This window comes from Callorhinus ursinus, unplaced genomic scaffold (assembly GCF_003265705.2).
Source record: "Callorhinus ursinus isolate GAN/ISIS: 27379988/994484 unplaced genomic scaffold, GSC_fseal_2.0 scaffold9, whole genome shotgun sequence".
Lineage (NCBI taxonomy): Eukaryota > Metazoa > Chordata > Mammalia > Carnivora > Otariidae > Callorhinus > Callorhinus ursinus.
Window position 1 is genome coordinate 17,235,113 of NW_027397071.1, and position 15,443 is coordinate 17,250,555.

Sequence of the window (15,443 nt, forward strand, 5' to 3'; positions counted from 1 at the left end):
TCCTCGCTGAGCAAGGAGCCCAACATGACCTGAGCCAAAGGCAAACCCTTAGCCGACTGGGCCACTCAGGCACCCCTACTTTTGGTTTTTGAATCTAAGTACGTTTGATGGATAATTTTCCATTCTAATCAATATAATTAAAATGAAAGTCACTGGGAATAGAATGTATATTGACACACAAAAAATAGCAATAAATCACCACCTGAAATCATCAACTTGAAAAAAAATACCTTTTGATATTATAAAAATAAAAAATGTAGAATGCACTGCAAAATATTACCTATCTATATAAGGTATCAAATAACGGAGAAAAAAAAAACCTAAAAGCTTTATTGGAAGAAATAAAAATTGCCAAAGTAGAAAATAAGACATGCCTAAAAGAGCTAGGAAACCACACAGGAGAAATATTCCAAGGAGTTGTAATCGGTTAAAATAGTGCCAAATTATTCAGAGAAGTAGAGTTTGATGACCAACTAAACACCATCAGATCTGGTGTTTAAGATGTCACCAAAGCGGGGCACCTAGGTGGCTCAGTCAGTTAAGCATCTGCTCCTATCGTGGTCTTGAGGTCCTGGGATTGAGCCCCATACCAGGCTCCCTGCTCAGCAGGGAGTCCGCTTCTCCCTCTGCCCCTCCCCCCAGCTGGTGCTCTCTCTCTCTCAAATAAATAAAATCTTTTTTTAAAAAATGTCACCAGAGCATTTTCAGCAGGGTAAGTAAGGCAAAAGTGAGATAGCAAAGGATTAAGAGATCAGTGCATAGTGAGGATGTAAACAGTGAGGGCAGAGTATTCTGAAATCTCCAGAGGCAAAAGGCTAAAAGAGGACCTGTAAGTCAAGGGGATCATGAAGTCAAGGGGATCGCGATAAGATCTACAGAAGTTTCTGTGGGTCTGGTGACCCTGTGCTGGGCACTGGGGACACAGAATTATATGTCATATCTCCATCTCCTAGGAGTGTCTAGTCTAGTGAGAGAGAGCAATGCTAACCTAACAGGTAATTATAATTCTTCAATAATAGAGATCTGCACAGAGAATTCTGGGAAAACGGGAGGCACCTCGCACCTTCTTCCGTAGAACGAGGAGATGCCTCCTAGAAGGCGTAAAGAACAAGGAGTGATCAAACCAGAGAAAAGGGCATTCAAGTCAGACTGGACGTCACAAGCCATTGTGTGCAGCAACTGGTGTGGCTCGGGGTAAAGTGCACAGCTGGGAGTCTCCAGGGGTACTGCGATCTGCAGTAAATCAGTAAGTTAGCGCGTGAAATCACCCACCGGGAAAGATGCCAAGGGCGGCAGCTGTCAAGGCAAGCAAGACAAAAGGCATGGAAGCAAGGTGCCCAAAGGTCTCACCAAGATGAGTAAACACGGGCTGCAGACAAGAAACACCAACAGGGAGCCTGAGAAAATGCGGAGCCTGAGGGCCTGGACATTACATGAAGGTGAGGGAGATAGAATGTGGAGGTATGGAACGAGAAAGATCCATTCAAAGCAGAAAAGCCTGGAGTCTGGGTTCCTGGAAGAAAAGCAGCCGGAGTCACTGGAGCAAATGAGGCGGAGGAGTCTCGAGACCACTATGGGACAACAAGGTGAAGTCAGCTGGGGCAGTGCTGTGAGCACGCCTGGAAAGATTATAAACCACAGAGGCTCAGCTAGCAACAAAGGTGGACAGGAGCAGGAATAAGTCGAGAGCTTGAAGCCCCCATTTTACCTTGCAGCCTTGGCCAAGCCACCTGACTCTCCTGGGCCTCCCTTTTTGCACCAATAAAATTAATTGGCTGGACTAAATGCTCATTTCCACTCCCAAAAATTATATCGGACAGCTTTTAAATATGGAAATAATAGCTAGGGGGGCTGAGAAGGCGTTCATAAACTGGGTTGAAAAATTCTTATTGTTATTTCTTACCCAAAGTCATAAATGTTCCATTAGTAACTTTCTTCGGCATGAGACGTTAAAATTTGCAAAGACTTTTTACATATATTTTCTAATATAATCCTAACCACCCTTCTGCGGGAGCTCTGTAACCCCTATGTTATAGCTAAAGAAACTGCGATTCCACAAGGCTGAAGCAATTGTAGCCTTGGATTGGTAAAGTCAGTCTTGTTCTCCTAACATAGAGATTGTACTTGGATGCTTCAAAATAACCCTTCAAAATTCATTCCTTCAGCAAGTAACAGGTTGCCACTAGCTGCATTATAGCTAAAAAGGTCCTTCTAGGAATCCATCAGATTACCTGATCACTGAAATGAAACAAGGGATTGCTGAACTCTATTAAACTTTCATATAATGTTGAAAGAAAGCTTTGTAAATGAAAACAAATCGAAACAAGTCCATGTATACACTTACTTATAGGGTTTGGTATCAAATATGGCAGAAAAATAGCCTTACTCAAGCCATCTACTCTTACGTGACTGCTATAAGAACACTAAGACAGACCAAAACTTTTATTTTCAAAATAATGATTCTCTTCTCTTCAATCTTCTAAATAATAGTCAGGTCGCAAATTGTTAATTACCAGTTCATACCAACTACATACTAAAAGGACTAATCAAGAAAGCAAAAAAAATTCCTAGGTCCTCAAAAGGAAGAAATAAGCTTCAATTATTTATGAACTATCCTTTCCTTGTTAATTCACCCACTAAAAATTCATTTTATATTTTTATATTTAAATCCTTTTAAGGATATTATTTGCTTCCTTGGTGATTACAAAAGTTTCAAGTTTATTTTCTAAACTACAGGCAGTAGCTTCTTTTCTGCAAAATGTAGATCAGTTTAGATAAAGGCATTTACATACATATTTTCAAGTCAGCTAACACTTTACAAATTAATTCTTTAAACAGTTGATTGCAACAGATCTTATGTTATACAATGATTGACTAAAAAAAATATTTCTTTGGCATTCATTCATGACCATTTAGCATTTTCAGATCAATGGCAAAAATCTGTGAATTCATAAATACACACATATTTTACAGGAAATTCTCCACCATACACTGTCTTTTCTACCTAAGTTCAATAAAATTCAATCAAATCAAAAGATGATCATCAAGCAGCTAATATGTACAAGGCATAGTACTATGTCACACCAGTAACATTTTACCCAGCAGAAAGAATAAACAACCTGAGCATTGTAATTTAGCAGTCATCTTTAACAGCATGCTGTGTAGTATTTGACCTTCCAAGCTGAAATATTACATTTAAGATCCTCATTTAGAAAATTGGAAGAAAAAGAGAAATATTTCTTTCTATGTGATGAAATAAATTTACCAAAACCAGGAGTATACATACTGCTTTTCTTCATATATGTTTAGAGTTTAAGAGAAAAAAAAAACATGTAAAATCAAAAATATAGATGAATACTGAATGTATGACCCAAATTCTGTCATAACAGGTAAAGTCCCTCTTTTATCACTACTAGTTCATCAATTTCACTTGGCTGTTAACTCTACAAAGATGGCCTTCAAGAAATACGTAAAAATTTCAATCTTGATCAGTTAGGAAAAGCTCCAGAGCTCCTGCCATGCGGTGATGAGCCCCTTCATCACCTGGTTTCAGAAAAATCATCCTAGGAAGGAATTTGATAGACTCATTAAACAACAACCTGAAAGGACTTGTGCTTTCTTTCTTAGATCACTATTCCAATGACTTCATTCCAGCTCACATTTCAATTCATCCTGAAAAATGAAAGAGGTTAACCTGTCCTTTATGGCATACTCAGGTGGATCAGTTTCAACTTCTGGGTAAACCACTCATATAAATATCCAAAGATCAAGATTACCTAACTAAATGGTGTGTGCACAGCAATCCTAGTGGTCAGATTTCAAAGTTCCAGTTTTTAATACCAAAATATAAACATCACCATAATACTCACTTTTAGTTTCTTGTTTAGTTTACAGCAGTATCTGTACACCATTGCCAAGTTCAGAGGTCCAAAATCTGCATAAAAACTGAGATTGTTTAAAAAAAAAAGTAGTAGTTAGTAGAAATATAATTTCCAGTAACATCAATGCTCATTTTTATTTTCATTAAAATTGCAAACAAATTTTAGTTATTGTCAAGAATAAGGGTCAATATATATAGAATCCAAATAACTAATGGTTTTACCCTACTGAGGATCACCAGTTACTATAACCAATCTCCAGTCTCTTAACAGGCAACTGTTTGGACAGTTCGAGTTCTACCTCCTTCTATCTCCCTGCCAGGACATTCAGAAAAAGGACTGAAAAGCAGGCAACAAAAGAAGCAATGAGAACATAACATGTATGTTCCCTTCCTACTTTTATTTATCACCTACTCAGTCACCAATTCTAACTATTCCCCTCAAACATCGCTCTCAGTTCTCAAGGATCTTCAATCTAGTGGTCTTCTTTCAGTTTTCTTCTCCTTGAACTTTCCGCATCATGCGACACACTGGCCCTTCTCACTCTCCCCACCCCAGATGTCTCCAGGCTACAGTCAGCAGTCTGCAGCTCTCTCGCACCCACTATCATGAATTTCACGGATAACCTTGTGGAAGAGAGATTAGATGGCTTCCACACTTGAGACCCAGCATCAGCCTTTTCATCTTCAACCACCTGTGAACCTCACATCTACAGGTCCTTCCATTACCTGGAACTCAGAACATCTAAAACTCAACACATCTTTCCTTCAAATCAGCCCACCAGACCCAAAACATTTGCTTCTCCCAGTTACTCGGGCATGAAACCTTTCAGTCACAACAGAGCAAAAAATAAATATCAATTTAATTCTCGTATACCAGAAAAGGTACTACTCTTAAGTCATCCCTTGCTTTTCCATTCCAATGTTAGCAACAAAAGGGCAGAGAGTCTTCATCTCTCATTCTTACTGCTTAAATTCTCCGACTCCCTTGCCCAATCATCCTGTACGCCACTCCAAAGATTAATCTTCATAATATCTCACTTCTCACATATCTTCCCACCAGTCAAAAATGTTCAATGGCTCCTTACTCCCTTCAAAATAATTCCTTGGCCCAGCAATCAATGCCCTACACATCATGCCCCTCACTTCCAGGATGGCCTTATCTCCTAAAGGGCCCCATTTGGAATCTGCATTCCAACAACCATGTCCATTCCTCGTTCCCAAATACTCCATATGCATATTCTTAATCCAGGTCTCAGCTCACACTGGTCTCCTTGGCTGGAATGCCCTCCTTTTTCTCTTTCTGCTTCTCTCTAGCTTCCTCAAAATCCAGTTCAAATCCTACCTTTCTAGTCACCCTTAGGAAACACTACCCTTCTGTCAAAGTTCCCAAAACTTACCATCTGAGACACTATCACATATTGTGAATTATCTTTTTTTTTTTGCGTGTAGTTCCTACCTGCCCAACTACAGGGTAAGCCTCTCACCCTGGGGCTCTATCTTACACCGTATAGGCTTAGAAGAACATCCTGCTCATAATATAACACTTCAACGAACGAGTCCTCATTATGAATATTTTGCTCACTAATGTGCTCAGATTCAATTTAGCCTAGACCATAAATTTACTAAATATCAAGTTTCAAAAATTTACTAAATTATCAATAAGTTTCAAAAATCCATCCCCAAAAGAACTTTATTTTGAGGGAGTCATTTACTTTTTTTCTGCTACCTAAATTACAGTATCATAGATACATCATTACACTACATCAAATCTGCCAGGAGCCAGATTGGTAATATTTTGGAACTTATATCCTAGTTAACACCAAAATTAGCTGTCCTGATATACAGGCTTCATGAGAGAAAAAAGAGAGTTGCCAAAAAAGGAAACTTGCAATGATTTGAAATAAAAAGTTATTGATATACTTCTAAAGTTCCCAGTGTGATGCTGTGTTGTGAGTATAAACAAAATACCCATGAATTCAAAATGAACTATGTTTATTATACCTAATTACTGACCAGTCTTGGATGGTAAACAAGAATCCACTCAAAAGAATCAAAATGAAAAATATATAAAAATAAGCACCTACCAGCATGATTAAGGCAGCCCTGTTTCTATCACAGAGATTTCCTTGTCCTTGAGTTACTGGAAGTAACACTCTTAGCTAATATCCCCTGTTTTTTCCTACTCAAACATGAATGTTGACACTTGTAGAATGTTAAGGTAAATCTAGAATTTTTAGTTATGGTGATTTTATCAGCTTTTTAGATTCACTTTGAATAAATCTCAGGAAGGCACAAAGAATTTGAAGCATCTAATTCCAGTTTCATACTAACCATCAGAAACCAACTTTAGTTTCAAATTCAAAACTGTATAGTTTCTAACTGCACAGCCAGCTTAGCCACATGTACTTTTGGAAGCAACATGGTTACCAAATACACCTGTTTCACCAAACATCAGATAAGTAAACTGGTATACTCCAATAAGACAGGAAGAAGTACATCAAATACAGACCATGTCGTTAAGTTGATCTGTACTCTCCAACACGGTAGCCACTGGCCACCTGTGGCTATTTAAATTTAATTAAAGTTATACACCCTATTTTTATCGCAGCATTATTTACAATAGCTAAGATATGGGACCAACCCTAGTGTACACACATAGATGAATGAATAAAGATGTGGTGTGTAAGTATACACACACACACACACACACACACACACACACACACACACACACACAGTGGAATATTACTCAGCCATAAGAAAGGATGAGATCATGCCATTAGTGACAACATGGATGGACCTAGAGAGTATAATGCTAAGTGGAATAAGTCAGACAGAAAGACAAATACCATATGATTTTACTCATATGTGGAATCTAAAACAAGAAATGAATAAATAAACAAAAAGTAGAACCAGACCTATAAATAGAGCAAACTGCTGGTTGTCAGAGGGGAGAGGGGTGAGGTTCAGACAAAATGGGTAAAGAGGAGTGGGAGATACAGGCTCCCAGTTATGGAATGAATAAGTCATGGGGATATAAGATACAGGGAATATAGTCAGGGATTGGTATTGTATGCTGTTGTATGGTGAATGGTATTGTAAAGGTGTTGTATGGTGACAGACAGTAGCAAATTTGTGGTGACTGTAGCATAATGTATAGAGAAGTTGAATCACTATGTTGTACACCTAAAACTAATGTAACATTGTGTCAACTATAGTCAAATAAAAAAATTTTAATTAACTAATATTAAAGTTAAATAAATTAAAATTCAGTTCCCCCATCATATTAATTAGCCCATTTCAAGCATTCAAAAGCTTCATGTAGCTAATGGCTACTGATTTGGAAAATGAAAATATAGAACATGTCCATCATTGCAGAGAATGTTCTGCACTGATAGAAAACACCAATAAAGATGAAAAGGTGAGAACAAAAATAACTATAAAACACTTGAGAAATTGCCAAGTAACCTGAGTGAGGTACGGATAAAGCATTTCTTCGTTTGAAGAAATTGATGTCCTTCCTCTTCAGAGGCCTACGTAGTTCCCCATAGTGAAATTAGGCTCTGGGAATTCCTATCCCCTTTTGTTCAAGGAGGTCATATTTCCAAAAAGACAGTTTGAGACCTAGAGCAGGGAAGGAGAGAAAAATAGAAGAGGATCCTGTCCCCACTCCTTTCTACTGTCTCTCAAAGAAACAGGTTGCTGTAAGAGCATCAGAAGCTATACCTGCGTCTTGGCCACAGCACCAGGTTACGGGCAGATGAAAAGCAATCTGAACCCAGTGTCCCACCTTACAAAATCTTAAAGCTCAATGGGCCAGCTTTCATATTTCACAAAAGGAGGAATGAGCCTCAAGTCATACTAAGAAATGCAGTCAAAACCTTTGCACAGCCAAGAGCAATTTAGAACAGGTCTTCAAAAATCAGAAATGTTGCAGGCAAATACAAATCCAACAAACTCTTTTTTTTTTTCAAGATTTTATTTATTTATCAGAGAGAGAGAGACAGAGGCAGGCAGAGGGAGAAGATGTGGGACTCAGTCCCAAGACCCTGGGATCATGACCTGAGCCGAAGGCAGACGCTTAACCTACTGAGCCACGCAGGCGTCCCAACAAACTCTATCTTACGGCCATTTTGTATATTCTTTCCTCACAATGTTAGCATTTCTAAGAATATATATATGTATTTATAATAATATAGTTTTATGTTTTTACATTGTTTTCTAACTGGTTAAATACATTCTGAAAAAGTCAAGATCATTGGGGCAAAATATGGTCATAGTTGCTCACACTGTTCTGGGTTATCACCAATTTTGATATAATAAAATGCCATGAGTAAAGAAGACACCTTCCAACAATAAGCTTCTTTTTTTCCTTTAGGTTTTTATTTAAATTCCAGTTAGTTAACATACAGTATATTAGTTTGAGGGACACAATATAGTGATTTAACACTTCCATACAACACCTGCTGCTCATCACAAGTGCCCTCCTTAATCCCCATCACCTGTTTCACCCATCCACCCGTCACCTCCCCTCCGGGCACCATCAGTGTGTTCTCTATAGGTATGAGTCTGTTTCCTTGGTTTGCCTCTCTCTCTCTTTTTTTCCCTTTGCTAACTTGTTTTGTTTCTTAAATTCTACATATGAGTGAAATCATATGGTATTTGTCTTTCTCTGACTGACTTATTTGGTTAGCATTATACTCTCTAGCTCCATCCATGTCGTTGCAAGTGGCAAGATATCATTCTTTTCATAACTGAGTAATATTCCACTGTGTATATATATATATATATATATATATATATATATATATATATATATATACCACATCTTCTTTATCCATTCATCAATGGACACTTGGGCTGTTTCCATAACTTGACTATTGTAGATAATGTTGCTATAAGCATCGGGGTGCATGTATCCCTATAAATTAGTATTTTTCTATTTTTGGGGTAAATATCTAGCAACAACATGCTTCTTTATAAGAATCCTCTTCACCAGAGGTGGGGGAAAATAGGAACACATTTAATAAGCCAGACCATTACTAGAGAGAAATACTAAAATACAAAAACCAATTGATATCAATTGAAATAAGTCAAATGTGCTAGAAAGTATAAAATACGTACTTGGGCGGGGCGCCTGGGTGGCTCAGTCATTAAGCATCTGCCTTCGGCTCAGGTCATGATCCCAGGGTCCTGGGATCGAGCCTCACATCGGGCTCCCTGCTACGCGGGAAACCTGCTTCTCCCTCTCCCGCTCCCCCTGCTTGTGTTCCCTCTCTTGCTGTGTCTCTCTCTGTCAAATAAATAAATAAAATCTTTAAAAAAAATGTTAAAAAAAAATATATGTACTTGGGCAACTTGCAACCAAGGCAGGAGAATGAAGGAATTGGGCTCAGAGTAGAAGAAATGGAAGTCATCAACCTGCGGACAGTGAAAGAGGAGGAGAAATGGCAGAGAGGAGCCCTGCAGAGACATAAGAAAGAAAAACCTGAGGGCTGAGTGGGCTCCTAAGTCTGAAGTTAATGACACTATAGATAGTGTCTTCTCCATTCTGACAATTCCCAGGAAGAGGCCTCCAGAGCCACAACCAAGCAAGGGCCACCACTTTTTCTTGAGTGGGGCAGGGAGGGATAATCTGGTCTCATTTGGGCTCATTTGGGCAGGGAAAACCATGGATATATGATTTGATTATTTCAGAGTACCTTCAGCTTTCCCTCCGAAGGAATGAATGAATGAATGAACAAATGAACCTCTCTTACCTATTTGTAAATTTCCCCTTGTACGTTGGCAAATTATGGGTCAATAATCAGAACGAAACTCATAAATTATTCAGTAAAAATCAGTTAATCTGTCTTTTATTTGGTAAGTATAAATAGCTAAAATCAAATTCTTTCCTGCGTTAAAAGAATTGGGAGCCTTCCAAGTGGGGAGAGGAGAGAAGAGAGAGTCATCTCCTTCTGGGGAGGACAAAGAAATGGGAGCCCAAGGATCAGACCAATCATTTACCAGGGTCATCCACTACCCACAGGGTCACCCAGTACCCACAGGGTCACTTAATACCCACACTGCTGGCCCTACAGATTTGAAGTAAAATACAAATTGGGCCTAGAAGCCTTTTTGCTATACCCAAAGTATCTAAGTCTTCTTATAAGACTTATGAAGTTTATCACATATCATTATTTTGTGTTTGGTTTTTCAAACAAACCCTAATTTAAGGGGGTCCATTCTCAGAGAACTCATTGTGTAAAGCACTATTGTACCTTACTCTGCATATCAGAAGTTTCATCTAAAAATTTTCAACTCCTCAGCAAAAAGATAAGCTATATTCCCAGCAGTACTCATTCATTCAACAAAATTTATGACCACTTACTCTGGGTAAGCACTATAAGTTGGTATACTAATCAGAGTACTGACAACAACAACAAAAAAATTATTTTATTTTATTTATTTGGGAGAGGGGCAAAAGGGGAAGGAGAGGGAGAAAAAATCTTGAGTGGACTCCATGCTGAGCAGGGAGCCTGACTCAGGGCTCAATTCCATGACCTGGAGATCATGACCTGAGCTGAAACTAAGAGTCGGATGCTCAACTGACTGAGCCACCCAGGCGCCCCTACAAAAAAAAATTTTTAACTGCTTTACAATAGAATGGAAAAATTCTATAAGATTATTGCAAGGCATACCAACTCTTCAATTTTTTACCAGCACTGCTGACAGTTTTTGTCTATTCATTCACTCACTCACTCAAATACTTACTGAAAGCCTACAGACTGCTATTCCCTGCTCAAAAAGAGCTCACCACCCAATGAGAAGACAAGTAAACATTATCACAGTGTGATAAACACTGAGTAGCAGTATCCTCTGAAGCACAGTGAGATTACATATATGTGTGTACATATATACAATTTTAGTGAAATTAATCAGTGCAGCCCCATGGGCTCCACACACCACCTAATATTTTCCCTATCACTGGAATATTATCCACACCCCTCCAGTCAGATGATGAAGTTCTTGTACATGGCTAAAACTCATAATAGTCAAATTTCAAAAAGGCTTCAATTGCTTAGCAAACACCAATCTAAGAGTACAGTCTAAAGCCCTTACAGCTCAAGGCTTATACTCAAGCCCTTATGGCATAGCAAACCACAGTCACATTGACATTGACTTTCAGGGAAGAGAGATGGCGCATTGAAGAAGCTCCTCAACTCCAGAAAAGTCACACAGAGTCTGACAGAAAACTAAAGACCACTGGGAAACAAGGGGTTCTAGTCCCAACTGCATCGCTCAGTGTCCCTGGGGTGTGCCTTAGCCTCTCTGGCACTCCACATCAGATGAAGCTGCTGAATTATGGTTCTAAAGTTCTTTCCAAATATTATATCATATCATATATCACATTTCTAGCCATTATATACATTATAGACTATATATGTATATTATAATATATACTGTGTGTATACATGTATATACACACATATATATACATATATATACTAGAGTCTGAAGAGTCTAAGACTCTAGTTATACATACTGGACAAACCCATTCAACAGTTCACATGTTTCCCAGGGGCTACTAGCCCTATTGGATGCATTCTGCCCTCTCAATGTGTTGAGTCTGGGTACAAAGGCATTTCCCTCAGAATATCTCCTCCAAGGAGGAGAAGAACTTTACAGCTTTCTCCCCGAAATTCACTATGCTTTCTGCACAGCTGGGGAACAAACCCACAGACCAGGAAGTGTCTTCATAAGGTAGGAAGCTTAATCTCATTACCATTTACTTGCCTGCATGAAGTTAGACATTTGTTGAGATCACAAAGGAAGGAGAGAACCCCAATATCAACTCTGACTCCTGGTCTTTGGTACATTATTCTCGGTTTTTAGGAAAGTACAGGTACACAATACCGGAAGTATGAGGAAGCCTTCTCCGCTTAGTACCTTCTTACCCTGGGGCAAGTAGTGAGGCCCTGCTGCTGCTGTAAAATGGGTTAGTGTTGCCACTTTGCCTTAAAGCCAAACAACAGACTAGATGGTATCAAGCAAGCTTCCAGCATCAGAGTCTGTCATTCTGTGACTTCCCTCTTTGGAGCAAGTCAATTAATGAAAACCCCCTCTGAGACTCACAGTAATGAAAACAATAAGAGATTTCTTCAGGAATGCACTGGTAAAATTAAAATTCACTCCCACAACCACATTCTCAAGCAGTGTGAGTTAACCCCTTTATTCAACGGCAGGTATTGAAGGCAAGAGGGCTATGCACACAGTACACTCGTGGCTCTGACGGAAAACAGAATGATGACTGATGCCCTGTACCTAAAAGACTAACCCTCCTCACATTTCATAAAGTAACTAAGGCCTTGAATAGGAAAATAATTACTCAAAAACCCAGTGATGATCATACTACCCTTCTAAGCTCTTGGAATTAAAAGCAAAACCCTCATACTTGACTGTGAGGTCCAGGCTGGTGCAGCCCCTACCTCTCTCTCTTTGGGACTTCATTTCCCCGGTTTTACTACTAGTAAGCTCCAGCCAAGCTATTCTTTTTAGTCCCCCCGTCAGGCCTTTAGCACATCACCCTCCCAGGCCTAGTTAACTTCTACCTATCCTTTAGGTGTCAGCTCTAGTCACACTTCCTCAGAGACTTCTTCTTCCCTGATCCCTCTCCCACCCCCCACCTCGGCCCTCACCCCATTTCACACACACCCCCACACTCCCATCCCACCCCCACAGGCCAGGCTCCATTGTTATGTGCTTCTAGTAGATCTCCGCTTCAGAGTACTTACTAATAATCCTATGTCTGAATATTTGATTAATATCCTCCCCACCGCTCACTGGACTATACAGAAGCTCCAGGAACATAGGGCTGGGTTCGCATGTGCTCAGTGTCATGTTATATCCCTAGTGCCTGGCACAGAGATGACTGAGTAAAAAGAGACTGAGATGTGGCTGGTTCATCTGCAAAAACACTGCCTGTTTTCATTTCATCTTTCTAAGCCATACACCAGATTAATGTGGGGAGAGATACCAGATGTCACATGTTATTAGCTTTAGGCACATAATAAAACTAACTAGACAAAATTGACAAAAATGACCTAAGATGTAAAGGCAGTAAAGGGGAAGGAGAATAGCAAGATGGCCCACCTCTCAAATGCAGGGAAAGGTCTAGAGCCCAGCCCCACCATTCCCCCTTCAGCCTGTATCTCTATTACCAGCTTGCTCCCGGGGTAGCCCACTCCAGAAGTAACCCCCAATCTAAAAAGACTCACCCTGACTATACATCACCCCAACTCCTTTTGTCATAGCAGCCCCTTCAGTTCTGAGAGTTCTGCCGCATTAAAATCATCCTGAGCCTTTACTTTCTGGTTTTCTAGAGTTGCAGCCAATCTGCCGTGGGGCTCGCAGAACAAAGCGCAATGTTGGACCCTAGGGAGGGTCTATCAGAACAGGAAAGGCACTATTTTACAAGCCCACCATTCACAGCTTCCTAGAAGAGACCTTTTTAAACCTTTTCATCTCACATTTAGAAAAAAATAAAAATTTAACGTTTCAGATTAATTCGGCTGCAGAGAATCATTCATTGACTACCAGGACTAATATAAATGCTATACCAATACCACGCCCTCTAAAAAGAAAGAGAAATATATAGAATAAGAAAACAGTTATTTGGGGCGCCTGGGTAGCTCAGTCGGTTAAGTGGCTGACTCTTGATTTCAGCTCAGGTCATGATCTCAGGGTTGTGAGATTGAGCCCCACATCGGGCTCTGCGCCGGGCGTGGAGCCGGCTTTAGATTCTCTCTCTCCCTCTGCCCCTCCCCCCTTTTCTCTCCCTCAGGAAGGAAGGAAGGAAGGAAGGAAGAGAGAGAGAAAGAGAGAGAGAGAGAGAGAGAGAGAGAAAGAAAGAAAGAAAGAAAGAAAGAAAGAAAGAAAGAAAGAAAGAAAGAGAGAGAGAGAGAAAGAAAGAAAGAAAGAGAAAGAAAGAAAGAAAGAAAGAAACCAGTTATTCAAGGACCCCCAATTCAGAAATCTCAATCTGGAATAAAAATGAGAATTATAAGTAAGCCAAAAAAACAAAGTCATATTGTTTCTTCTAAAGCCTGCCACAAAACCCATGCCCTTTAGCCGTGTTTATAAGAGAATCCCACTCTCACACAGAGTCTATTTAGTCTTATTTTGTACCAAAGGCTAATAAAATATGATGTCTGGTTTCTACGCCCATAGTCTATTAGACTTATCAGACAGACCGTAGGGATGAGGCCGCTATTAGGGGCTGCCCCACTGACAGTAATGTCAAAAGCTAACCCAATAGTAAGCAGCACCTAAAACGTACTCAACTCCTAGTAGTCAGCCATCGATAAAAACTGACTGAATAAATTAAAACCACTAAAAGATAAGATGTTTAGCAAACAGGCACCATCTGCTACATAAACAGAGAGCCCTTCATTCCTTAGAAGCAGCTAAAACCATCCCTGAATTACAGGGAAACTGTATAAAAAATGCACTTATAATAGAGTCTGAGTATTACAGAAAAAAAAAGCAAATCATAAGCAGTAAACTCTTCAAGAAGGCAGAAAGGCAGATTCATCTTAGAAAAGTCTCACAGGGGGCGCCTGGGTGGCTCAGTCGTTGAGCGTCTGCCTTCAGCTCAGGTCATGATCCCAGGGTCCTGGGATCAAGCCCCACATCAGGCTCCCTGCTCAGTGGGGAGCCTGCTTCTCCCTCTCCCACTCCCCCTGCTTGTGTTCCCTCTCTCGCTGTGTCTCTCTCTGTCAAATAAATAAATAAATAATCTTTAAAAAAAAGAAAAGTCCCACAAATGATAAAACTGCTTTCATATTTCAAGATGTGATTTCCCAACTCTTTGTAAGAGCTGCCTCCCTGGAATGCCACATTCCCAGACACAACCAGACAAATGCATTACTACAGTATAGCCATCAAGGAGAACAAATGTGAAATAAACCATCTTTGCTGGTTCTCCAAAAGAAAATTAAATTTTTTAACAAAAGAACAAGTCCAAACTAGCAAATTCTTCAATTCATCAATAGGATGTGAACATCTTTAAGACCAAAATATTAAATGTATACATTAATACATGAAACATTTTATTCAGGAGTGCCTCGGTGGCTCAGTCGGTTAAGCCTCTACCTTCAGCTCAGGTCATGATCTCAGGGGCCTGGGATCTAGCCCCTGAGTCATCGGCCTCCCTGCTCAGCAAGGAGTCTGCTTCTCTCTCTCTCTTCCTCTGCCCCTCCCCACTGCTCGTTCTGTCTCTCAAATACATAAAATCTTAAAAAAAAACATTTTATTCAAAAACTATAGTTCACACAAACTATTTCCTATAAAGGAATTCACTGTCAATTACAAATAATTGTGATCATTCACCAGATGTTTCTAAGTTATAAGGACCAGGAATAAATAGTACATACTTTCAATAAATAAGGTGATATTTTGATGGTTCTCATTCAACATCTGATTCTTTGGTGGTCCTGGAAGTATTTAGATGATTAACAAAACCAAAGTTTTTTTAGGTAAACTGAAACTAAAGCTGAAAAAAAGATTTTTTTAAGGCACCTGG

General features: G+C 39.6%; 1 protein-coding gene across 9 annotated transcripts in view; it reads right to left on the reverse strand.

Moving 5' to 3' along the window:
* Positions 1-15,443, reverse strand: part of CDC14A (cell division cycle 14A) — a 187,759-nt gene that overhangs the window by 155,630 nt on the left and 16,686 nt on the right. For all 9 annotated transcript variants that reach the window (XR_012379345.1, XR_012379344.1, XR_012379343.1 and 6 more), the window contains one exon: positions 3,870-3,945. Coding sequence is in view for 4 of the 9 variants with exons in the window: in XM_073896238.1 (XP_073752339.1) it covers positions 3,870-3,945 (76 nt within the window). In the remaining 5 variants the exon portion in view is untranslated. The remainder of the gene's footprint in view (positions 1-3,869; positions 3,946-15,443) is intronic.